General features: G+C 36.7%; 1 protein-coding gene across 5 annotated transcripts in view; it reads left to right on the top strand.

The window, feature by feature from the left end:
• Nucleotides 1–27,339, top strand: part of MAP3K7 (mitogen-activated protein kinase kinase kinase 7) — a 51,273-nt gene that overhangs the window by 7,546 nt on the left and 16,388 nt on the right. For 4 of the 5 annotated variants that reach the window (XR_013921934.1, XM_080341097.1, XM_080341096.1 and 1 more), the window contains exons 2-12: nt 5,700–5,810; nt 7,376–7,441; nt 8,410–8,455; nt 9,371–9,509; nt 10,625–10,749; nt 14,223–14,351; nt 16,466–16,596; nt 18,060–18,141; nt 19,320–19,471; nt 20,093–20,252; nt 22,772–22,852. Coding sequence is in view for 4 of the 5 variants with exons in the window: in XM_080341097.1 (XP_080197223.1) it covers nt 5,700–5,810; nt 7,376–7,441; nt 8,410–8,455; nt 9,371–9,509; nt 10,625–10,749; nt 14,223–14,351; nt 16,466–16,596; nt 18,060–18,141; nt 19,320–19,471; nt 20,093–20,252; nt 22,772–22,852 (1,222 nt within the window). In the remaining variant the exon portion in view is untranslated. The remainder of the gene's footprint in view (nt 1–5,699; nt 5,811–7,375; nt 7,442–8,409; nt 8,456–9,370; nt 9,510–10,624; nt 10,750–14,222; nt 14,352–16,465; nt 16,597–18,059; nt 18,142–19,319; nt 19,472–20,092; nt 20,253–22,771; nt 22,853–27,339) is intronic. The other variant, XM_080341098.1, reaches the window with a different exon arrangement.

Below are 27,339 nucleotides of genomic sequence, written 5' to 3'. Positions count from 1 at the left end.
TAGAAGCCCTTGTGTTCTATTTCTAAACATGTCATCTGTCCTATATTTCTCTTTTTTCTCCCAGAAGATATTTAGATAGCCAAAATCTTTTACCAAAAGAATGTGTTTATTTTTAGATCATTTTCCAAACATGCAGTGCTACAGATCAACTGCTGTTTATTGATTTGTTGTGTCAATAATTCCATTAACTGTGCTTCATATAATTCAGAATATGCACTACTGCCCAAACATATGGTGTGGCACCAACAGCAGGGGACAAGAAGGAATGAGCGTGAAGAAACTAAAGTTCAGGCAGTGCCTCCCTCCTGTGCTATTAAGTTACTTAGTTCCAGCACACGGTGCTGAAAGAAACTACGTAGTGTTTAAACTATTCTGACAAATTGTAAGACTCACTCCTTTAAAGAATAATTTAAGTGAAAACTTAAAGGAAGAAAATTAAATGTAAGTGGAATCTACCACGAAAACTCGTTCTGTCAATTATAAAGGATGTTTTTACAATGAGTAAGATATTTTTTCCAGATTAAGTAGGAAAAACATACTGGGCTTTCACATATGGTAAACTTCAAGTTTGTATCGGATCCGTTGTTGTTTCTGACAGTTGGTGCTTTCGTATGCTGTCCAAGAGGCTGAGCTGCTCTTCTCTGTTTTCCCTGTATCCTAGGTAAATAGCCAGTGCATTCATGTCCTCTTCTCAAGTTCAACCCTCTGCCTAAGCAGGCACCAAGTCACCGGTAAACTGTTATGAAACCTTGACTGCATAGTCATTTATCAAACTCTTTTCACCAGCCATCAAATTTGTGTATCTGATGGTCTCTCACAGCTTTCTATTACATAATTAAGATTTAGATTGCCTGGTAAAACTCTTCCTGTTGGTACCTGACACTGATTTTTAGATTTTTAATTTTTTTTTTTAGTCATCTTAAAGTGCATCTGTTTCTTAGAATTCATTCTACTTTTCAAGTAGAGCCCAAGTATTGTGACATTCATGGCACAATGTAAAACGTCACACTGGTGGTGCATTCGTTTATGTTAGTTTCTCCATTGAATAGAAATGTTATTTAAAAATGGAAAAATTGACAAATAATGGTTTCTCTAGTATGTGAACTGGAAATACCTGTGCCAATTCTTGGTATTAAACTTGCAAATAGTCATGGATTTATCTTTGGGGAACAGTATGCAATTGTATTGGCTTACGGGTTGAATTTGACCATGTGGAATGAAATGCAAGAGACTGTTGGGGTTTCTTTTTTTTTGGTTATACATGTAATTTTATTTTTATATACATGTGAAAACTAAATATATGTAGTATATATTGCATATATATGCCCTCCAAAGGGACCTGGACAAGCTTGAGAAGTGGGCCCATGAGAAACTCATGAGGTTCAACAAGGCCAAGTGCAAGGTCCTGCACCTGGGCTGGGGCAACTCCTAGTATCAATACAGGCTGGGGGATGAAGGGATTGAGAGCAGCCCTGTGGAGAAGGACTTGGGGGTACTGGTGGATGAAAGATTGGACATGAGCCAGCAGTGTGCCTTTGCAGCCCAGAAGGCAAATCGTATCTTGGGCTGCATCAAAAGAGCGTGGCCAGCAGGTCAAGGGAGGTGATTCTGCCCCTCTGCTCTGGTGAGACCCCACCTGGAGCCCTGCATTCACCTCTGGAGCCCTCAGTAGAGGAAAGACATGGACCTGTTGGAGAGGGTCCAAAGGAGGCCACAAAAATCATCAGAGTGCTGGAACACCTCTGCTGTGAGGACAGGCTGTTAGAGTTGGAGTGTTCAGCCTAGTGAAGAGAAGGCTCTGGGGAGACCTTATTGTGGCCTTTCAGCACTTAAAAGGGTGACAGATTTTTTAGCAGGCCCTGTTGCAATAGGACTAAGGGTAATGGTTTTAAATTACAATGGGAGATTCAGGCTAGACATGAGGAAGAATTTTTTTTACAAGGATGTTGGTGAAACACTGGCCCAGGTTGCCCAGAGAGATGGTAGATGGTTCCTGGAAACATTAAAGGCCAGTCTGGACGGGGCTCTGAGCAAACTGATCTAGTTGAAGATGTCCCTGCTCATTGCAGGGGGGGTCAGAATTGATGACCTTTGAAGGTCCCTTCCAACCCAAACTGTTCTATGATAAGCATAATATTAAAATTATACCTGTAATACATATAATAAATTTGTACATATGGGCATATACAAGTCTTTTCAGCAAGGAAGGATATGACTATCCAAAAAAAGTAAGCACAATCCACCAGAAACTGTTGTAAATTATTAAATCAAATTGCTTCATTTTATCCGATGTATCTGAGATGTATCTTTTAACTGACCTATATGCACTGTTTTCAAATAGCAACTTATTTTTTATGTCACTGGATTAAATGTAACAGCCGTGGTCAAAAAACATGGAAGAATGTGAGAAAAGGTACAGTGAGGAAAGGAGCATTCTAAAAGGAGTCTCAGTCTTGTGCCATAAGGCCAATTGTATCCACCTAGGAAAAATTATACGTGCATCTCCTTTTCCCGAAGTGGAAGCAAGCATTCTTTCCAGTTACTTGACCAGTTTGGGTTCTTCCATATCATAAGGGAGCACCAGACCTTGAATTGCTGCTGCCAGTGCAGTTTGTCCTGCCAGAGTTGCTCTGTGACATCTTTCTCTCCTTAACTATCTGTCCTTAGTACTTCTCAGGTGAGAAAAGGCTGATCTCTGAGTTACATGACAGTGGGCAACTTCCATGTGTTCAGTAAATCAGTAGTTGTGACATGCAGACTTATGGCACACACGCAGTCTAATGAGATTTTTCTTAAACTGGAGGTTTAAGAAATGCATGGTCATGTACCATGCAAGTTGGGTAGAGGGGCTATTATGGACAACTCTCATGCCAGTAGAAGAGGGTGGGGTCTTGCCAATAAGTTCGGCGATTTAATTCAAAATGTGGTCTGAGAGAGGAGGAAATATCAAGGGAGACTGTTTGGGACTTTTAGATCTTCTGGTGACTCACTGTTTCCAGTTCGTTTATGTGTACTATTTTAGTAGACTGCTTGACTATCATTCATATAGCTTGGTGTTTCCAGTCTCAGTTGTGGACTGCAAGAAAATAGCTGATGTGTGATATATGGAGAGTCAAGGCCCTATATGGTAGCTGTGGGAGGAGGTTACAATCCAGAGATCCCTTTATTGGGTCTGTGAACCACTGTTGTGGAGGGTGAGAAGCCAGGAGACCCTGAAAGGCTAAGAGCAAAATGAGAGAAAGAAAATGCTTCTTTGTGTGTATTAAGGAAACCAGAAGAGGAAAATGCCATTGATCACCATTCTGGGGCAGTCATCTCTCACAGCCATATGTAACCTTACAAAAATAGTAAGCATACTTCTCCTTTCCTCATTTTTCTTAATGCAAAATCTTGATTTTTTTTTTAATTTATATTTTTCCCCTCTTCAAATTGTGCCTTTGATTGCAGACTCACTCATATTCAACATTAATGTTTAACAGGTCTTGAGCTGTGCACCTGCAGCCTTGTCTACCCCATTCTCAGGGGAAATCAGCTTCAGTATTTATTTATTTATTCAGAAAGCATGTAGAGAGAACCTAACCCAAGCGTGGCTTACATACATGGTAGTCAGTTTGCTTTGACATGGAGCCTTGACAAGTACAGTCTGGTGCTTGTACATTCCTGGCTACTGAGTTGCCTTCTCCAGATTAGCACTCTTAATTTACATTCCAGATTATTACTATACTGGGGGGCATCTCAAAAAACAAAGAGGTAAATTTATTAAAATCATTTTCTCAAAGTATGAGCATTCAGGCAGCAGGCAGTTCACGTTGTTTCAGCACTGGGAATATGTGGTTATATACTAATCTACAAATCACATTTTTAGGAAACCATCCCAGTAAGGAGTGAATTCACTAGTGAACTTAAAATTAATTATATTGTATCTCTATATTTTAATTTTGAATATTCCTTCCTCCCTTTCTATCCCTAGCTCCCCCCTTCTAAGAATATTTTCCTTCTTTATTGGATAAAGTCATAAATAACTGTGATTTTCTGGTGAAGAGCTTTGTAATTTTGGAAGGTGGAGTTTTCCATCCAAAAACAATATTCATATTGCGTGCATTACCCATATAAGGAAGAGAGTAAAATTAAATTCTGCCATAATAAACTGCTGTGATAATCACATTTGTAGATGCTTTCTGTCCATTCTCTCCCTACTTTTCTTCCTTTCCCTTCTCATTCACCTCCCAAAGAAGTGTTTATTTCATTAGAAGTATCTGTGGTGTTCTTCAGGATACATTACTTGAAATTAAGGACTAAGAACACGAGCACAGAATGCCATTAAAGCCAACAGTGAAGAAAAGCTGCTAGGGCCAAATACAGAATGTGAGACCAGCCCACTTAGCTCCTTGCCCATTTCTTGCCCCCCACCTCATCCTTCTCATCTGCCCTGCCTTGCATTTTTTGAAGTTGGAGGAATGGAGGAACTCCTGTCCTTTAGCTTCTGGGCCTTTGTGTACCCTCCATTCCCTCCTCTTCTTTCCACCTTTCTTTGGGGCATATGTGTTTGTCTGTGGTTTCCTGTAGCAGCTGGAGTCACTGTTTTGGTGACCCTCTAGTTTCAACTTTACATTGCATATGCATGTTTTGTTGTTATTTCTGAATGTTGCCATTTTTCCCCTGAAGAACACAAAAGAAGTGAAATTTTCATTTACCATAATTTATAGCTCACCAGTAACTGAATGTGATCTCATAGAAAAAGGACACTTGTCTCTATCCTGCTTTCGTTTTCATGCGTTGTTTCAAAGAACTTCTCCAAATAATACTGGTGTTAGAGCTTCTTTACAGCAAATGTTAAAGGATTCGTGAATAATATAGTCTGCAGAAGCTGCCACGACTGCTTTTGTGAAGTTACAGTGAAGACTTATGACTCTTGGCTAGTTTTGTATGTTTTTAGGCAATGTTAATTCCAAGTAAACTAGAAAGCAGACTTCAACAAATAGAGAAAGCATAGTTTGTACAGATGCTGTGTTTGTTTAGAGGAGTCTCAGAAGAGTTTACCGTTCTCACACTATTGAGGCATCTGTAAGAAGATGAAAGGATAACTTGGAGCACATTGAATACCTTATCCAGACTTCAGCATAGGCCTGTGCAATTGTTTGCATATGCATGTACATTTCAGAAGTTTGAATTCGTGTTACTAGCAAGCATAAATGAATACAACAGATAGATATAATTTCACTGGTCATATCTGGAGACATTCAGAACCCGCCTAGATGCGTTCCTATGCGATCCACTCTAGGTGAACCTGCTTTAGCCAGGTGGGTTGGACTAGATGATCTTCAGAGTTCCCTTCTAACCCCAGCCAGTCTGTGATTCTGTGATCTATAAAAATAAATTTGCCATCTTTCCTCCAATTTTCTTCTGAGTTAAGAAGAAAATAGTTAAGATCACATTTTTCCAAAATACTATTACTGCATGTTAATAATAAAAAGTTTTGTATGTGTTTTTTCCAATTCTTCTGTAAATGATCTCTGGAGGAAGCTTAGCTAAGCACCTGTTGTGCTTTTATGGCATCATATTAAATTGCTTCTGCAAAATTCAATTCTTTGTGTCTTCAGTTTTCTAAGTTAAATTTCTTTTTTTGTTTGCGAAGTCCTGCCCAGCGAACGAATCCACTTCAAGTTTTAACTCTTGTGTTTTGTATTGTCTTGTTCTAGGTTGTTGGAAGAGGAGCCTTTGGTGTGGTCTGCAAGGCAAAATGGCGAGCTAAAGACGTAGCCATTAAACAAATAGAAAGTGAATCTGAAAGAAAAGCCTTCATTGTAGAGGTACAGTAAGTTTTCTGGAAAACATGGGATTTGGTAGAGATTGTTCATGAGTGCATTTAGTGTACTGACAGCTGTGTCTGTATTACGAGGTAAATGCAGCTTGTGGTACCCAGTACAGGTCTGAACCCCTTGTCATGCAGAACAGAACACCTGTCAGGGCACACAGGTCAGGGAAAAACCAGTTCCTGGATTCTGTCCTGATGTCTAGGCAGTGCGCAGCGGAAATATCCATCCAATATCCTGGAGCCGATTAACGCTTCAGGGGCTCCAGCGTAGGTTCTTCACACCATCAGATCCATGCTTGAAACAGTTGCTTAGTTTTTTCAGTAGTTCAAATAATTACATGTAAGAAAAAAAGAATGAAAGTTTATTAATATGTGTAAATCACTTAAAGGCAATCACTCCATTCAGTGTCTAACTTCTTCAGAAAGATCTTGAATAGTTCAGAAACACTGATAAACTTTCCGAGATACACAACATATTGTAGAATCAAAAGTTAGCCATGTAGTTTAAGTGAGATACATTATGACATGCTGCTTAGTATTTAGTCAGTAGGAATCTAGGATGTTAAAGATATACAAGATATGTTAAAAATAAATCCTCATAATTTTGGAACTAAAAATGTAACACACTGAAGGGTTAAAGGAAGCATATTTGTATTATAATAGGCCTCTCTATATAAATATCTATATATAGTTTATTACTGTGGAAAGTTCTTAATGTTACTACTTTGAGTCTGATTTAATACTGCGTACATCTGATTGGACTCTTTAGAATTTTTGTATTTGAAAGACGTCTGAGAAAATAATCCCAGAAATACTTCAGTAGTTACTGAGATTCAGGAAAGCATCAGTTGTAATAACTCCATTCTGTTTTTTCAGAACTTCTGAAGTTTATAGAAGAACTAACATTAGCTCCCTAGATGATGAACAGCATAAACTGCTTCAGAAGTCTGTGTAAATGGAAAAGAAATCCTTTTTTACTTCTACTACCTCCCAGTAAAGAAAAATTTCAGTGCAAAATACTCTGATTGTCATAGTATAATCAGCAGTAGGTTCTTGGAACTATGTTACATTAATATTAAACCAGCTGGCTTCTTGTATAGGGTTGTGAGTAGTTTTGTTTGGATTTTTGTTTTGTTTTGTTTTTAGAACAGTAGTTATCTACATTGTGAATAAAGCCATTATGATTCAGATTGTTTATGTAGTCAGACAATAGGGATGCCAAAACTGGAGGCTCTAGGAAGAGCACCAGACCTGTAGAGGTCATAGTTGCACAGTGCTTATGACTTGAGTGTTTTTACAACACCATGAAAAAAAATACATTCTTTAAATTTAATTTCATTAAAATTTATTTTAAATACAACTCCAGTTAGACACGAACCTAATTACATAAATTAAAATGCACACAGGGACATCAGTCTTACAATTCCTAAAGTCACCACCCAACATTACACAGATGTATAGAGGTGTAATTGCTGTTGTGTTGTATGAATTATAGATGTGAAAAGAAAGCATGAGCCCTTTTTTCCTGTGGTTTGAAATAAAGTGTGATTTGTTTTGCAGCTTCGACAACTGTCACGAGTAAACCATCCCAACATTGTCAAGTTATATGGAGCCTGTCTAAACCCAGTAAGTTACAGCTTTATCAGGACCACAAAAGGTGACTAGCTTAACATGTGCAAGCACCAATGCACAAAGTGTGTATTTTATATACAAAAATGTATATTTTATATTGATTTTGTATGTTGTAACCATAATAAGAAAGTATACAGATATGTAGGTCGGTTGATATTTTCAGGTTTTGGGGGTTTTTTTGTTTGGTTTTGGTGTGGTTTGGGTTTTTTGTTTTGTTTTGGTTTGGGTTTTTTGTTATCCCCTATGAGAAATAAATTCAAGAAAACCACAAAGCTATTTCTAAATGTCTATTATACTTCAGTTTGCCAGAGTGGCATCTGGTGCATTAAGTATATGGTGTCATTCATATCTACGGTCCTATTAATTGCAAATCAGAAGTATGAAAAGAAAATACGTTAGCAACACATGATTCACAGCTTGTAAATCAGTTCCTATTCTCACATGCAATTTTCTGGATAAGTAAATCCTTTCTGCCACAGCTGCGAACAGTCCCACAAATTCTCAAATCAGAAAAGCAAGTATCATTGACAGGACAGACATATCCTTAGCTAATTCCAATATGGGCTATTTAATTGGTTAAAATAATGCTGCATCCCTTTTTTTCTTCATACTAGTGAAATTATTTTGACATGGTATTTTACATTTTTTATAAGTCACTTTAAAAAAAGTAAAGGCACGTGAATTGCAGTTTGAAGACAGCATTTGCTTTTCAAGATTGTGGGGGGAGGCAGGTCATTCTCTTTTTACTAACTTACAGAGGGAACTAAGTATAAAACTGGTTTTTGGTGTTTATTCTTAAAAATGTACCATTCGAATTAAGTCTTCATAGATAGATTTTCCATTAGCTTAGGTACAGAGACTTTGCAGTTCCTCTCAAAGAACTTTCCTTTCAGTTTACAAAAGCTATTTTTGGCCCCTACATTTAAACCATCCCTATTTTTTTTCTCCTCCCTCCCCCAAAGGTGTGTCTTGTTATGGAGTATGCTGAAGGAGGTTCCCTGTACAATGGTGAGTATCATTTCAACACAGCGTCTTTCTGGAGGTAAAGTGTTAGAGAAAATATGATCTAATATATAACTATAGATCCACACCTGAAAGGAAGTTGTAGGATGGAGGCTGTTGGTCTCTTCTGCCAAGTAGCAAGTGATAGGACAAGAGGAAATGGCCTCAGGTTGCACCAGGGGAGGTTTAGATTGGATATTAGGAAACATTTCTTCACAGAAAGGCTTGTCAGGCATTGGAACAGGCTGCCCAGGGAAGTGATGGAGTCACCATCCCTGAAGGTGTTTAAAAGACGTGTAGATGAGGTTTTAAGTGACATGGTTTAGTGCCAGAGTTAGGTTAATGGTTGGATGCAATGATCTTGAGGGTCTTTTCCAACCAAAATGGTTCTGATTTGAAGTTGTTTCATACATACCTCCATGCTTTGAGATACACAGAAGTCACCTGGACAAAAAGAATTTTAAGGAGAAAGGAGTGTACTTTTAAAAAAAACACTTTTCAGTCGACTGGTTTGTTTCTTTATATTAGTTTCTTATATTTTATACCGGTCGTCTAAGGTTTTCTAGTGGAACATCTGAAAAGATTCTCCCTTAACTTGTAAAATCCCTGAACGTTTTGTTTAAGGATCTATTCCCTAACACTTTGTTTAACATAGACTTGAGCAGGGCTAGCTGAGAACAAGCAACACCTTTCATATTGAATTTTAATATTTAGAATTATGAAAAGCATGCTAAAAATTGGAAAATATTTTGACATTTCCATTATTGTGACAGTCTGCAGAAGGATATTTTCAGTTGCAGTGCTGAGGCATTGATAATTACTTAGATTCCGTAGCGCTTTCTGACTGGTATGTTGTTAACTCCTTTGTATCTGTTGTAATATGCAATAAAGTTCTTTTTAGTTTGTGCCTTTGTTTTGCAGTGCTGCATGGTGCTGAACCTCTGCCTCATTATACTGCTGCACATGCCATGAGTTGGTGTTTACAGTGTTCCCAAGGAGTGGCATATCTCCACAGTATGAAACCAAAGGCTCTAATTCACAGAGACCTGAAACCACCAAAGTAGGTTTATGGCTCATAATTCTATGTGTTCTTGCAATGGCAGTTTAACATCATTTACAAAAATTTCTCCTTTTTTGAAAGAAATGCCTTTAATTGTTACTAACTGTATTGGATGTACTGTATTCTAAATGAAAGCTGTGCATTCGAAACTACAGTTACAGAATGAGGGTGCATATTACAGGAAATGGACTGTGCTCAGTTACTTTCCATTGAACTGGAACTGCTCCTGCCCTGCATCATGGAAGAGGATTTTTATAGGGATTGGATTTCTAATTACAGGCATTTAAAATGCCCTGATTTTACAGTGGGTTGTGGTGTTGAATAAGAGAACATTAGGTGAGGGGCTTGTTTGGTTGCTTGATTTTAACAGCATATTTAATCTGATACATTAGAGCTCTTTCCCGACATGACCATCTCTGTCTCCTCCTTCTGCTTGTTCCACTACCACCACCAGAATCTCCCATCACTTCCCACTGAAACAAAAATGGGTAGTTTTCTGCCTGGTCAATTTCTTGATCTCACTCATTTTACAGCTTCAGATGTGGCTTCACAGATGAGGTGGAAACAGAGATTTGGGGATCAGCAGGGGGATTTTGGTGGTAGCCTGCAGTTATTAGCAGATAAAATTACAGCTCGAAGCCACACGTTATATCTTGAATTCTTTATTGTAATCCCAGTGTTGATTTAGAGAGCTGTTAACATGTCACTTTAAATGCTTTCATTTAAATAAATAGCTACATTGACTGACATTAATGGCAGTCTTCTGTGGTAAAATTGTTACAGCACTTGTTTTTCAGACTCTGCTTAGTAGTTTACTATGGCTAAAGACATTTATCTAAAATCTAGCATGTAGAAATGTTAATGCATTACAATATATATTGGATTATTTTAAAATATTTCATATGTTCAGATTTGGCACAAGTGACGTTATTTCTCAAATTATAAAACTAAAGCACTGAGAAGCAAAGCCTCAGATACTCAACTATATTAAAATTACAGTTGTTGTGATAAAAATATCAGTGGTTTATTACCAGACTGTTTCCTCCTACAATTTTAATTTGGTTTTGGTTGGTTTTGTTCTTGGTTTTGTTTTTGTTTTTTTTTTCCTTTGACAGCTTGCTCTTGGTAGCTGGGGGGACAGTTCTAAAAATCTGTGATTTTGGTACAGCCTGTGATATTCAAACACACATGACCAACAATAAGGGAAGTGCTGCTTGGATGGCACCTGAAGTTTTTGAAGGTAACAATAATTTACAGTGTCAATATTATGTGATCTTTCTAGATATGCAACTGCAAATTAATTTGGTATAGGAAGTAAGAGCATCATGTAATCTTACTTTATTTATTTCAATCAGTGTGCTGAAGTTTGAGGTGAAAAAGTCTTGGCGGAAGTCTGACTTTTATTTAAAAATCTGCGTGATTGTATATTGCCAAATGGTATTGCAGAGTTTTGAACAGCAGCACTGAATTGACTCTCATTTTAGTATCAGACAGTTAATTACATGAAGATGTTGAACCTTTGTTTGTGTCACTGCTGAGATTTACGTAAGGAGTACCTTTAGACAGCTGCTGTTTCTTATTTTATAAGCAAGTAAAACACTGCCAGAGGGCAATTTCCCCATGATTGTTCTGTTTCTGAGATCCTTATGTCATTTCAAACTGTTCTGACATTTAAATACAGTCGTTACTTTCACTCCCTATTCTGATCAGCTTTTATCTTTAGAATCTGCCTGTTAGTGTCTCTAAATTGAACATAATTGCCTTCATTTCCAGTCCTCCACTTTCTTGTAACTCCATTTTTGTTTGCTTTTTGTGTAATCTAGAGTTTTGATGTACTTCCTCTTTGCTACATACTGAGGAACTTGTTATTAACAGTTAATTTAGTTAAGTGGGAAAACAAGCTATTTCTTGGAGCGTAGCTGGGGAGGACTGATACTTGATAATTGGATAGGTATAATTGCTGTGTGTTTTTCAGATACATAAGCCAGTGAATATTAGATTCCAAATTGAACACCTTTTAGCCAGTCAGTAATTCAAATTATTATTGCAATTAGCAGAGTGGGCTGGAGAAGTCATCTTCCTGCTTTAGGAAGCAGATGGTCCTGGTTTTGATCTATTTGGCAAGTGCCTATGTGCAGCAGTTGCTTCCCAGATTCTGGATCCAAGTGGCCTCTTCTCTTTTACTGATCTTGTTCCATAGAGAAGCAACAAATTATATGTGGTTATATGCATTTTTAGGAGGTGTTTCCCGTCCCACACACCACTTGTGGAACTTTTGTTTTGAAGTTACCTTTTTTCCCCGCATATTGCTTGGAGGACCCACCCAAGAGTGATCTGTTGCACTTTGGTGCCTAAAAATTTCCCATTGTGTCCCTTTATATTGAGGCACCTATTCTATTTCTTTAAGTCTATCTAGGAATGCTTCTTTCCTTAACACTTGTTTACTATTAAATTAACTTGTATCAATAAGAGATATTTTTTTTCTTCTAGAAATAATCAATGGGACAATCAATGTTAAAGCTAGATTTTTTTAGCAAAGAAATCTTAATAGAAAGCAGATTTTGAAAGAAGTATATTGTAGTAGGAGTTTACAGTGCATATCCCGATTCCTCTGGTGTAGGTAGTCAGCAAGGCAAAACGAAGAAATCTTTTACTGCAAATTTATTGTTGAACAGCAACAAAAGCCTTCTCTTTGCAGTTGGTTTTATATACTTTGACCTGGAAGCGTTTATTGATAATGACACAAATCTTTATAAGAGTATCAAGAAAAGAAAGGAGTAGAGTAGCTTCTATGATGCAGCATACCGATTACTGTTGAAACAGTCATTAAACTACTAAAATTATCATGTCAAATGTCAAAATTATTAAAAATTTGCTTATGCTACTGCATCAGAATTCACCAATGGAATAAGTGCTAATATTATTTGATTACTGTTCTACTACTAACATTTTTAGATTAGAACAATGAAGGCACAAGATAGTGTAGATAGCAGAGTGCTTATAGAAGTAATTGTTCTAATGTTAAGATTTTTTTTTCCCCCTATTTTAAACATTAGAGCACCAAAAGCCTTGTACAGACCAAACCATCTAAATGAAATAATCATTTAGATCAGTATAAAGCAAAAGAGAGCGAACACTCTAACCTCAGAACTCCCATTAGAAGAAACAATTTTTAAATTGCTTTGGGATAATTGGATAAATCAAGGAATTATTGTGTCAATCTGTTATCCTACCTTGGTCCGATACATAATGAAACGATACAGAAAACTCTCACTGCTTTTCAGAATTAGTCCAAGACTTCCAGGCCACAAAACAGAATTTCCTTGCTCAAACAGGAGAAGAACACTTCTTCCCTGTCATACACTGTGTGTCACCAAAGTGCTGTGGCTGCATAGCTGAGAGAGACTGTTTCACTTCCCTTAGCAATCTGCCATTATTTACAGATACTCTTTTTTCCAGGCACCTTTGAAAATAAGCTGACAGATAAAGCTGAATTTGTTATTCCCCTTCAGTAATTTTTGAACTCGTTAGCCATGTTTGGCTACTTTGATAGAGGCACAAAGACTTTTGGAGATGCCAAGTTCTTAGAGAGTTTTGTAAAATCAGTATCTGGGAGAAATCCACGTTAGTACCTCTCAGTTCGAGGGGACTTGCGGTTTGTGCTGCAGCCTGGCTCTCCTGTCTGCCTTGCACACTGACTGGGGCTGCAAGAACTAGAGTGAGAATGCCCTGCTCTCCCTGCACAGTTCCTCAGAGGTCTGGCAGCAGAGGAAGATTGCTCATAAAGAGAGTGGAGACTGTTGTGATTGGATGTGATGTGATGAGTACCCACATGAAAATAAGCTTCTTCAGTTGCTCTGTTTATGAAATTATTTATCTCAGTGATGCTTTCTGATTACATGTTAACAAAATAATCTCTTGGCTATTCCATGCCGATTTTGATACTTGTTCAGAGACAGATAAGCAAATCTCTATAATGTATGTTCACACATTTATTCTCATGTCATTAGCCATTCACATTTATTTTTAGTATTTCCAGGAGTTATGGTTACAGAGCATACATTATTTATTTACAGTCTCTGAAAATTTTTATTCATTATTATATATCACCTACGCATCTTCTGCACCTTTGACAGGAGTCTTAGAAATATTGAATTTGCGGTCAAAGAACTTTTAAGTAATGACATGACAAGAAGTAAGAATAATAAACAGGAAGGAAATAAGATGGTGAGGAATTGAGGAATCTAATAATTTGTTCATATAGTAACTTACTAGTTCTGCTAAAGACCTCTAATTAATAAAGAGGAATGGATATGACAGAAATGTTAATGGCTGGCATATTGTGACTAACGTGGAAGAAGTGAGTTGAAGAAAATTTAGAGGAAGTAAGCGTAGTGAGTTAAATCCTGAATGCAGGAGATCTTTGCAACTTTATAAATTGCATTTTATATTATTTAAGAAAACTGACACATTCCAGGATGCCTCCAAGTGAAATAATTTATTTCCGGAGAGAGGAATTCTTAACAGTCTCACAGTTAAATGATTTCAGTCTTAAGTTAGCATAAATCGGCCAGCTTTATATAACTCTTTTTTCTCAGCAAAACAAATGTGAAGTGAAAGGAAGCATATAGAGCTATTTATCAGCTCAAGCTGTACTTCATTTTAATGCATTATATAGAAAAGAGGCAAATTATGTTGATGGCTTTCTTCCAGGTAGCAATTACAGTGAAAAATGTGACGTTTTCAGTTGGGGTATTATTCTCTGGGAGGTAATCACGCGTAGGAAACCTTTTGATGAGATTGGTGGTCCAGCTTTCCGTATAATGTGGGCAGTTCACAATGGTAAGTTGAAAATACTTTATTGCATTTGAAGTTGTGTATTTGACCTATAAATTTACTGAACACACTTAACTATGCAGCTTTAAATTACTAGTTTTTCCATTTTACGCTTCATTAAATATGCATTTTTGTCATAAAGACTTAATATATAGACACTACCACTTCTGTGTCAGTGTGGGGTTTGTGTTATTTGGCTGCTAAAGTGTTTGCATCTCCCGCTACGTATAACTAGCATGTGAACAAACAAGGGAAAAGAGCCACATTCTTTTTGTTATGACACTACATTCTAAAAGTGATCCAAATCAGGTGTTACAAAACACTCCACAACCTCTCTGTCTGGATGAATGACAATTTTATTAGCCAAGTTGTTTGTTGTGGGTTGTCTTGTTTTGTTTTGTGTTCCTTTAACTGGGCATCTATAGTAAATGTATGAGTTTAAGTAACTTGACCTGTCTTTAGAAATGCCAGAAACTGTCAGATTCCTGCCAGGACCATTAGGCATTAAACATATTACTTTGTTTTTCATCTGTTTCTTTGTTGTTGTTCTGCTGTTTGAATTGTTTTACCTGTGTGTCTATGTACCTGCAGTCATGGAGCAGGACTCTACTGTACTAGGTACTATGCAGAACAGATTCTCAGGAGCATAGAATATAAGCAGGAGACAGTGGTTGAGTTCAAACAGACAAAAGAAAGCAGTGGTAAAACACTGGTCAGAATCATAGACAGTAGTATCTTCATGCTAGTGGTGTAATATTTTTAACAGTGTGTATTTGAAGTACCATGCCAAAGCAGAGTTTTAAGAAGAATAAGGTAGTGATAGTGAAGCAGTTCAGTGAATTTCTGCAAAGAGTTTCTGCCATTTGTGAAAGACAACACCAAAGAAAGCACAAACTTGTTTGTAAGATGTAGCTAACAAAGAATCACTGAAGGCTGGTGCTCTGCCCGAGTGTCATTGCTTCCATACTAAATGATAGAAGCTTAAGGTGAGCACAGGCATCCTGTTCAATGAAGAAAGAAAGGGATAGACAGTGACAGGATGGATGAGCATTACAGTCTTAATAATGCATGAAGACAGACGTTTGCAAATGGCATTTTTGAATGAAGAAAGAGATTCCCATGTCCGTTTTTCAGGGACACAAGTTATTGAGATTGGGAGTGATGATTGCCTTGCATAAAAGCATTAACTGTAAAAGTAAGTGTAAAAGTAATAGTTATAAATCAGAAAGCCTCAATAAGGTGCAAAAGTGTCCTTTAGAGGAAGACAAATTCCCTATCTGTCCCAATTTTTGCTCTAAGAACTTGTCCCTTTTTCTCTTCTTCCTTTTTCCCCTTTGCTTTTCTTTTTTAGGAAGGAAGTGTTAGTGTACTTCATCACACATGAAATCATTGTGGCACTTCATGTATTACTTGTTATAGTTAATACATTTTTAAATACTTGCTGCTTTCTATGCAAAATGTCCCTGCATCTTATGTATCAAACACAATTGAATGTCAGTTAATTGTACTTACTCTTGAAATAGTAAGAAGAATAGAAACTTGAACAAAAAGACAGCTAAACAGTTATGCAGTAGTTGAAGTAAAATACATAATTAAAAATGTGTATAGGCCATGAAAAAGTCACGTGAAATTGGTACTTCCAGTGCTTAGTAATTTTTCAGGAAGTTCTTAGGAGCAATATGAGCCCTCAAAAATACTTTTTTCCTTTTTTTTGTTTTCTTGTTAGTACAGTGGTAGAAACCAAAGACTGTCACTGCTTGCTTTGTAGTTTGTTCTAGAGCTTTATTCTTCAGAAAGCGGTAACATATTCATTAGCCATTGTATTACGTTGTATTGGGTCAGTCAGTTAATTTATTCAAACAACTACTACAGGAAAAGTTTAATTTTCTTTCTACTTGTTCGTATGTAATTGTAACTTGTATGTAGTGCAGAGGAACTTTTTTGGTCATTTTTGTGTTTGTAAGAGAGAAAATCAAGTACATGCTAGTTCTTTCAGTTGACACCTAACAGTACCTTTTTCCTGCATGTATTTAGCAAAATGCCAGAAATAGATCGGTCGATGTCAGTTGTCCTTTAGTCTGTTTAACAAATTAAGGGGTTTTTTCTAATTCCAATCATAGGTACTCGACCACCACTGATCAAAAACTTACCTAAACCAATTGAGAGTCTAATGACCCGTTGTTGGTCCAAGGATCCCTCGCAACGACCATCCATGGAGGAAATTGTTAAAATAATGACACACTTGATGCGGGTATTTAAATATATTTTAGTATCTTAATAATTTCATAAGCTATTAAGTTTGGAAATTGAGGGAGTGCAGTCTGGACAACCGAGTAGTGAGGTGGACTGTGAAATGGCTGAAGGAAAGAAACCAGAGAGTCATGGTCAATGGGGCGGTGTCTAGTTGGAGGCCTGTATCTAGTGGAGTGCCTCAAGGGTCAGTACTGGGGCCTGTATTATTCAATATATTCATCAACAATTTGGACGAGGGAATAGAGTGTACTATCAGCAAGTTTGCTGATGACACCAAGCTGGAAGGAGTGGCTGACACACCAGAAGGCTGTTCTGCCATCCAGCGGGACCTGGACAGGCTGGAGAGTTGGGCAAGGAAAAATTTAATGAAATATAACAAGGGCAAGTGTAGAGTCCTGCATCTCGGTAGGAACAACCCCAGGTTCCAGTATAAGTTGGGGAATGACCTATTAGAGAGCAGTGTAGGGGAAAGGGACCTGGGGCTCTTGGGGAACAGCAGGATGACCATGAACCAGCACTGTGCCCTTGTGGCCAGGAAGGCCAATGGCATCCTGGGGTGTATTACAAGGGAGGTGGTTAGTAGGTCAAGAGAGGTTCTCCTTCCCCTCTACTCTGCCCTGGTGAGACCCCATCTGGAATATTGTGTCCAGTTCTGGGCCCCTCAGTTCAAGAAGGACAGGGAACTGCTGGAGAGAGTCCAGCGCAGGGCAACAAAGATGATTAAGGGAGTGGAGCACCTCCCTTATGAGGAAAGGCTGAGGGAGCTGGGTCTCTTTAGCTTGGAGGAGACTGAGGGGTGACCTTATTAATGTTTACAAATATATAAAGGGTGAGTGTCACGAGGATGGAGCCAGGCTCTTCTCGATGACAGCCAACGGTAGGACAAGGGGTAATGGGTTCAAAGTGAAACACGAGAGGTTCCACTTAAATTTGAGAAGAAACTTCTTCTCTGTAAGGGTAACATAACACTGGAACAGGCTGCCCAGGGGGGTTGTGGAGTCTCCTTCTCTGGAGACATTCAAAACCCGCCTGGACACCTTCCTGTGTAACCTCATCTAGGTATTCCTGCTCCGGCAGGGGGATTGGACTAGATGATCTTTCGAGGTCCCTTCCAATCCCTGACATTCTGTGATTCTGTATGCCTTTTATCACACTTCAAAGATGACCTTGCATGTTTTCTCTCTCTCTTTGATATGAATTATCAAATTATTGCAGTAGAGAAAGGAAATCATTCCTCCCCTTATGGGAGAGGTACACTAACTCATAACACATTTAGGGAAATTAATAAAAATGGTTACAGGTGTAATTTAGTGTATCACTAAAATAATTGCATTTACTACTCAAATATATTATTATAAACTTAACATATAATTTATATTTATAAATTATGAGGTACTATTTCAATAATTTTAAAGCAATTGCTAATTACTTTTTAATCAAATTATTGTTGTTTTTTCACAGTACTTTCCAGGAGCTGATGAACCTCTGCAGTATCCTTGCCAGTATTCAGATGAAGGCCAAAGTAACTCCGCCACTAGTACAGGTACACTTGTATAAATAAAAGAACAGCAACATGAAATGATGCAGATAGATTATAAAGCACATTCTCATATCGATTTTGAACTCAAATTGGGAAAGGTAACCTTTCCAAAACCTTAAGCATTGGCAGGAGTCTATTTTGTTTTGTTTTTTTTTTTTAAAGATCTTGTACCACTTCATATTTTGTGTTCTCAGCCAAATTATTTTCCTGAAGTGAACCTTTAATGAAGAACAAGCATATAATAAAAGCTGTCTCTGAATGTCCAAGTTTAAGGTCTCCTCCTTTTTTCCACAGGAAGGTTGCTACCAATTTACACTTTTTGACTCATATTTAATGTTTAGGAGTTGAGCATTTTAATTTTTTTTATTATTCTTGAAAGCTGCACCTGCTTTCATTTATGATGTCTGCAATTTAAACTTGCAGTTGTTCTATGTTAAGATGCAGCAAATGCAGTAATTTAAATGAAGTGCACAGAAATCACTAGAAAGGTGAATGGAACTAAACATGGGTTAGGCTTTCAGGTAGTGTTGCCCTCAGATAAATCATTTTAATAACAGAGAATAAAGATTGTTTGGTCTTCTCATTTTTTAGAGTACAGTTTTCCCACTTCAGTTGTTTTAAATCTTAGGTGTCTTCACCTTCCACTGCTTGGCTGGTTTGTTTTCTGTCTCCAAACAAATTGCTGTTACTTTGGATAAAGTTTTCCTGGCTACTTTGCAACTTAGTGACCTGTATACTACAAAATCTTTTCAGCTGCGGCATTGTACTGACTTCACTAGCTGTTCTTCACCCCTCAGCACATGATTTTAAGATATTTATCACTTCAAACTGTGAATATACATTATCTGTTATTTTTCAGGTATTTCTGCTGCTCTATGGTTTATGATGGACTTAGTCATTAATTGTGAATGAGGTTGCTGGTTGTGTTGTTAATATAACATGTACCTCAACAATTTCAGAGCATGCTGATGATTGACTTCCTCATAGTACTTCGTCATGTATTCTGTCTTTTTCACTCCTTTTACTTTTTACATTAAGGGATCTGTTGTGATCTTGCAGTTCGCTTTTCATTAAAGTTGCTTTAAAGCAAGGTTAGGCTTCTGAGAATGCTCAAGTGAAGAGATGCACTTTAGTATTTTTAATGGAAATTCTCAAATATTTTCCTTGTTATTAATTTCTAGGTTCATTCATGGACATCACTTCTACAAACACAAGTAACAAGAGTGATGCTAACATGGAACCAAGTGATTTCCAAGGAGCTTCTACCAATGACACTATAAAACGCTTAGAGTCAAAATTGGCGCAGCAAATGAAAAACACAGCAAAGCAGCCGGTAAGCCACCATAAGCAATTTTGAACCATAATAATGAAATTATCAAAAGTGTTGTAACTATTACAAAACATTAGTGTCTTCTTTCAGAAAGAGTACAAAACTGGAACCAGTTAATTATAGGAAAAGAACATGAAAGGGTATGGAAAAATATTGAGTGATTCCAAAAAGGTAAACTGGAAGGCTCTAAAAAGATCGCCAATTAAATAAGAAAAAAGTTCATTTAAAAGTATTCATAAGGTTAAAATAAATAAATAAATAAATGAAATTTGCTGCCTTAATTTAGAACCAAAATATTGGCATGACATGAAAGGATGAAACATTTATATGAATTTTTAAAATACTGTGTTTTATTTCAAAATACAAATATTCTCTTGTGACAGTATTGGCCTAATTCTACTCATTTTTCATCTGGTAAAGTTAGATTCTTTTGATAGTTGCAGGTATTTGCTTCTTCTATGCCAATAGTAGCTAAATTATTACCATTTTTGAATTATAAATTTTAAATCTTGTCATTTTTAAGATGCACATTGTAAAAATATATTTTAACCTACATACTGTGCATATCACGGAGGGGCTCCTGCAGATTTTTTTGCTTTTTTAAAAATGTGACTGTTGAAACAGGGTGATCCTGGCCGTTTGAGTTTACCCCCCTCTCGTGGGAGCAGCGTGGAGAGCTTGTCAGATGCTCGTGCACGACCACCGTCAGCCCTTGTTTCGGGAGAAGCCAAGAGGATGAGTGCTGACATGTCTGAAATAGAAGCAAGAATAGCATCCATCACAGGTAAAATTAAAGCATGTTTGGGAGTTAGACTAAAGAATTGGAAGGAAGGTGTAAAACATGCATAGTCTTATAGAGAGTTAATGCCATCAGCCATGTGAAAATACTTTAACTTTTCACATAGTCTTAATTAATTGTGCGGGAAAATGGCTTCATTCACTGTTGTACACTCAACAAAGTTGAGTATTTTAATTGGGTACTTTTAAGGTTGCAGAAGAGATCACTTTTGTTAAATGAGACTTTTACCTTTTAAAAAAATCTTTATGAAACTTTTAAATATGAGTATTATTCCAAATGCACAACTTTCTCCTTTGAATCTGAAATAATGTTATTCCATCTCTGACAGCATAATTATTTCTAAAATAACATTTCCTTCAAGGTTATTCCTACAATATTCTGAAATTAAAAGGTGTTTTTAAACTTCAGCATGTTCCCAAATATATTTTAAAATCCACTTTGACAGATTGCAGAAACAAACTTAGATTTTTATTTATCAGATAATTAAAGCCTTGGTATATTTTGTTTAAAACAAACAAAAAGCTACAGCTGTTTTGCCAGGTTTACTTCAGGTAACTATAAACTGTTCTGTCTAACCATTGAATCCTTAAGTGAATTGGAATTTATGTGTAAGTAAAAATACATAATTTTATGGTGAAAGCAATCTTTATTCTTCCCAGAAGAGCAAATTAATAAAAATGTGTATACTTGGCAAACATTTTCTTGTCTCTTTTCTTCATCCAATATATTGTTTGTTAATCTATGCAAACTTAAGGTTTTAAGTTTCATATGTGAAACTTTTGTTACGGTATATAACCACAGATATATATAATCAGGCAAAATTACTTTGGTTAGTCCAGGGTTCTCATATTTTTCTACCGATCTGAAAATCAGGGTAATCAAGTAACTGCAATTAATAATGAAATACGCATCATATTCTGGCTTTCTTGTGCACCATGGCTATTTCATTTTTGTTCTCCATTGTATTATGATTACTCCAGGATTTTGTTTTACTAAATACTGAAGTTACTCATTATATTTATCTTGCCCTAAACACTTTTTACTTTGTGTTCCTATTTCAAAGCCTTATTTCAAGATTTGTCTTTTGTATTGTCAGTCCTTGACTGGATGGTTGTGTAGCACATCTCACCATGAATATCTCTAAAGGTTTCCTAACACAGAAGACAGCTGTGTACTTACCTGATCATAACAACATACTGGTTTTATTTTAAAATACGTCAGGACTCACTTTGGTCACTGATACTCTAAAGTCAATGTATATTTTTTACATTAGTGGAGATAACCCGGACCTCCTTTGTGTGAGTTTTTAATTTTCCTGGTTTGTACATTGCTCTGAGTACTAATTATTATTTCAAAATATTCTAAGACTTTTTTTAATGACTGGAGGGTTTCTTTTTCTTGAAACAAAAGTATATATTGAACATACTAGTTACTTTTTTTAAGAAATCACTTCAGGCAATAGTGGACTACTAGAAATAAGATCAAACCCATCTGACTGTAACTCTTTCAAAAAGAGCTGAAACCGCACTGTATTGGTTTTGCTTTGTTTTTTTTACTCTTTTTAACTGTGTGACAGAAATAATATGTTGTGAACCTGAACAAAAAAGTGTGGCTGGGTGAGAATTGGGCTGTTGTTAAGAGCAAATCAGGTCAATAATTATTTAATCTTCTTGTTCCATCTGTTGCAAGATTAAGTGTAAATCACATAATGCACATCACCATTGCTTTTTAAGTTTGAGATGGATATGCTGCAGTGCTCTACCTTTGAGAGATGTATTCAGACTTTTCTCTGAATGGGAACTATTTATCTTAAACTAAACAAGTACTAAAATAAAAATTTAAAATGTATTATTAGATTTTATTCCAAAGTATATAGTGTTTCTTGAACATTGTTCAAAAATTAAAAGGTTGGTAGTGATATCCAGTTTCTAAAACAGAAAATCTTCACTAATAGGACAAAAGAATGAAAGGCAGGAATGATTGTCAAATGTGGTAAGAGTAAGCATTTTTCCAGAAACAAATGAGGTTTCCTTTAAAAGGACATGATTCAAAGAAACGGAAGTACCCAACTGTTAATCTTGTTTATAAGATAGTTTGTACCCCACACTAAAGATAAAACGTTGTCTAAGTTCAGGCAATCAGGAATTTATTCTGAGTATACAGGTGATCTGAAATAATTTAATTTGTTCTCTGTTTCGATAATTACATTTGATTTTTTCCCTTCCTTGTTGCCATGCTGCTTTCTGTGTTTGACTTTTGTGTTGCTAACTATAACTAATTACACGGTGTTGTAATGACGGCTAGTTCTGCATTTTTTGCTTTTTAACAGTTGCTTTACTATGTGTAAGCATGAGTGGAAGGCAATGCAGTTTATTCTGCATGACACATTTTTGCATGAACTATAGTTAACCAAGTTTATGAAAAATGCAATATTAGAAGTTTAATAATTTTGCTATTGCCATTTTAGTGTTTTGCATGTGTATTGTATATGTGTATTTTTTCAGCCTATTCCAAGCCTAAACGAGGCCATCGTAAAACTGCTTCATTTGGCAACATTCTGGATGTCCCTGAGATCATCATACCAGGTATCGCAGACCAGGTGAACGGGTCAGTTGGTTAAGATGCCGGAATAATGATCAGACTGCTAAAAATACTTCTTGCTCCAGTTGCTCTAGGACAGAACTAGAAATTATCCCAATAATTTTTTCATAATGTCTCTGTAAAGAGCAGTGTGATATTTTAGGATAAACTTACTTTTATCAGTAAATAATTCCATCTTCTAGTTCAAACTTACTTCTCTCGATAAAGGACTTTTTCCTTTATGAACTTAAGAGTCGTCTTATAGAGGAAAACTATATATGTAGTTGTCTATTACAATACCTCATTTGGTGAAAATGGACTTAAGTTGAAGAATTCCTGTCTAGGTAATTATCTTGCTTTAATCTTTGTTGTGTTTGAGCACCCATTTTTAATGTAATCAAGTATTAGTAGAAAAAAAACCCAAACACTTGACCACATTATGCACAGAACTTCAAATCCATGTGATATTTGTGATTAAAAAAAATTAACACTTAATCTATGTAATTCTTATATCTGACTCTGCTTTTCTAGAGCTAAAATGTGTCTGCATGAGGTATTTACGTTGTGTTTAAGTCAATGCAGGCTAAAATTATTGTTATAGAAGAGGCTTCTGACAGGAAGAAAATCAGTAATCAGGCACCATAGCTGGTAATTTCAGCTTGGACTTTAATGAACAATTCTCATCTATCCCAAGCCTATATTTACTTAACAGCATATTGTTTCCCTTTGCCATTCCTGTTTTTTTGCAGTCAGAGTGGATTTCTCTGTTTTAAAGTTGAAGGCAAAAGATTATTCTGTACAAAAGTTTAATTCAAATAACTATATTGAAGTTTACTTATAAAAACACAGAATGCCAACAAGTAGATTCCAAAGAACAATAGCACTACCCATGAAAAGAAAACCTGTTTGGCATTGAGGCAAACAAATCAGCAAGGAAGTTTTCTACTGTAGCTTTGCACTGACCTGGCCTGCCATGACATAAATGAAATCCTTAGAAATCCTCAGACAGCATGGGAAAAGAAAGTAAAGAGATCCCCCAAGTTCCGCAGTGTCAACATGTGATGAGAGCCTGGTAAACAAGCTCTAGAAACTGAGAGCCTCTACTGGCTGCATGCAGCAGCACTGAGGCGTCCAGGAAACCTCTAAACTTTTAGAGAACTGTTAAAAAGTCAGTGAAATAAAAGGACATGGGATTTTCCCCAAAATAAATTGTACCAGTCTAATGGTTTTACTTGCTTAGGTAGAGCAAGTCATTTAGATAGTCTTCAGCTGGACTATTTTAATTGAACTTGACAGGATGGGAATTCCAAGGTGAATTTGGAATAGATACGAGAGAAATAGCAACCTGTAGAAATGAAAGAAGGTGTAGGGTTGAGTAAGCATATTAATGAATTTTCTCAAAATTTACTCATAAGGTATTTAGGTCTTAAAAGGCACAACAATGAAATTCACTGTTAATGCTTTAGCAGAAGTGACTACTCATAAAAAGGAGGATTAGTGTATCACATAGGATGAGTTTTGTTGTGACTGGGGAGGTAAAAATAGAAATAGGTTAAAATCCAGGGTCGTACACTGTGGGTCATACACTAGCAACAGTTTAATAAGATGACTGTAAAGGAGCAAAGGAGCATAGCAGATGCATGCAGATTAATCTAAGGTAGTATAAGCCACAAATGCAAAGCGGTTGTGAAAAACCATTTGAAATCTTAATGTTCATTTCTGTGAAGGATAAGGAGGCACTAACACTATTTTACAAGTCCTTGTTGAGGTTTAATCAGGAATTCAGGGCAGCCACAGAAAAGAAACATACATGGGCTCTGAAATAACAGCAAGAAGAGTTACTTGCATGGTATGGAGTCTATGAAGAAGAATCTATAAGCATGGCTTTTTAGCCCACAAGATGTAAGCAGAGAAATTAATAATTGCTTTCTATAGATGAATCTGCAGCTGAAGACTAGGAAGAGAGCACTATTTAAGCTAAAAGACAGTATGTGCACAATGGAAAAAGGATATAAGTTGTCTGCACTTAAGCCTGGGCTTTAATGGGTTTTCTGGTCATCAGAACAGATTTCCCATAAGAATCATAGGGCTGGAAAAAAGAGATTAATCATTACATGACAGGGATGTGATCATCTGCCCAGTAAACTAATTATCTGTATACTTAAAACAGTTATTCAAAAGTACCATGCTTATTCTTTTAAAGACAATATAACATGGCCTATTTCTCACCTGTTTCCTTACTGTCTCAGCATGTGGATTTCAATCCTGGCCTCTTAACACACTTTTCCCCTTCTAGTATATACTTCTGAAATACCCAAATTGGCATATGAGTCTCTATCCTGCCCCATTACATTCCTTAGCATTTCTGCCACATACCTGGCTTCTCCAAACTTCCCTGGGCACGTCCGTCTGTCTGCAGGGCGAGCAACCCTTCTGTCCTGCGACCCACCGTGTGCTGCTGCCGGTGGTTCTGCTGAGCACATGGAGAGACAGCTGCTACCCAGCAAGGGGAGGCCGCGGGCAGGCAGTGCAGGCAGGGGACGCAGCGGGCAGGAGTGTTACCGTGAGTCAGCTGCTTTGGGGCAGGGCTATTTTAGAAGTATGAGTACTACATCTGCTGTCACTGGGGTTTTTTGTAATGTGTTGCCTCGGCTGCCTTTCGTCCGTGAACTGATTATGCTGCCGAGGTCGTGAAATACAAGTGTTTATCAATTGAAGGTAAAATGTTGGCAGAAGTGGAAGCTTTTAATATATATTTGCTCTTTTGTCTAAATATGTTTAAATAAGTGTGAACAGATCTTTCATTTAAGATGTTATTTTGTGTGACGAGCTTACAAAACTTGAAAAATGGATCAACTAGTTCCTTTTTGGTGTAACAACCTGGCAAAGTAGTTTTCAGTGGTGGTATCTTGCAACCAGATATCCAAGTGAAGTAACCATTTTTTCTTCTCAAATTTATAGTATATACAATATATATAGCATATATATAATAAGTGTCAACATTTTATGAAAAACAAAAACCCAAGCAAGTATAAAAGGCTTAAGCAGTTACATGTTTAAAGAAACAATCAGAAAAATCTAAGTATAGTGTATAATATGATCAAGAACACCTTTTTGCTACAAACCAGTCAAGCAGCATCTAGCAAATATACCTTCAAGTACAGCCTTTTCTTCACTGACAACATTAGACATCCCATATATATAGCATGTGTGCATTTGGCTTTGTAATTTTGTCATCTGAAACTGTGCCACAGCATTCAGATTTTTATAGCATTTACACTGCATAAATGATTACTCAAGAGAGACACATTTTGTTGAGTGTCTTTAGAAAGTGGATTGGAGTTAGATTCTATAGCTCTGTAATTTTTCCATCTACTTCTAAAACCAGTATAAGCCAGAAATCCCACTCTTGTCTCCTCAGATCACTTCGTTCTTCTGGAATTCAGATCGATGTTTTAACTTCTTTAAAATGTCCTCTAGCCCTGTTACATCCACTGATCATCCAATACTGTGAGGGAGGTTTGGGTCTTGTAGGTGTGTAAGGAAGAGAGAGTACTGTGCACAAATAAGAGACTGTAAAAGGAGACGTAAGTATCTGCTGAAGGGCAGGGAGAAGAGTTCATAGCCGGTCTGGATGCTTGAGGAGGTGATCAAAAGCCTTAATAAGTTGTATAATTTGATTTTGCTGGAGTATGTGAGGCAGCACATGATGGAAGTTTCCTGTACCTTTTGAATTTCAGTTTAGAAAAGAACAATATGAGAAATTGGGTTTTTTGAGACCAGGGAGTATATTTGTGATGTTTGATTTTTAATCTTAAAATCCCATAAGCCATTGTAATCCTGACATAGTACATCAAGCCACTGTATATTAACTTATTTGCTTTTACATAAATCTTAGTTTTTATAATGAGAAAAAAATAGTTTTAAATGGAGGTAGAGGTAAGAACAAGATCAAAACTGTAAGAGGAGAGCATAGAGAAGTAGCACTGATAATTTCAAATAAAGATTGTGTGTTGTATATTACATTTTTCAATTGACATTTGTCTTGAATCTGGAGCAATAAGTATTTGTTGATTCGTAGTCTCTTTCAGCTTTGTCCAAGCTATTTGCCAGATGTCTGCAGTAGTTACACTAATTAAAATGGCATTGCCTAGTAGAGCTTGCTCTTCCCTCATGCTACTAACTTGAAGATATTTCATTTAAAGGTGTCTTTTATTACAACACAACACTTTTGGCCCCTCCTTCTCCCCCCAAGGCATTTTCTTTGCTTTCTTGCACCCCACCCTGATTATTTTAACATTTTGGCAGCCATGTTCTAATATTTCAGCAACACATGTGCTGGGTTCTTTAAATTCACGAATGTTGCTAATCTGAAATTAGAATTTCAGATATTTTTGCAAGCCTATTTCAGCTGAGCTAATTTTAGAACAGTGTTGTTGAATGAAATGTGCGCATAATTTTGTATCGGCCGTGGGTGGATCGCCCATATCTT

The sequence above is a fragment of the Nesoenas mayeri genome (genome assembly GCF_963082525.1).
Source record: "Nesoenas mayeri genome assembly, chromosome: 3".
Classification (NCBI taxonomy): domain Eukaryota; kingdom Metazoa; phylum Chordata; class Aves; order Columbiformes; family Columbidae; genus Nesoenas; species Nesoenas mayeri.
This window is presented reverse-complemented; position numbering and strand designations above follow the sequence as displayed.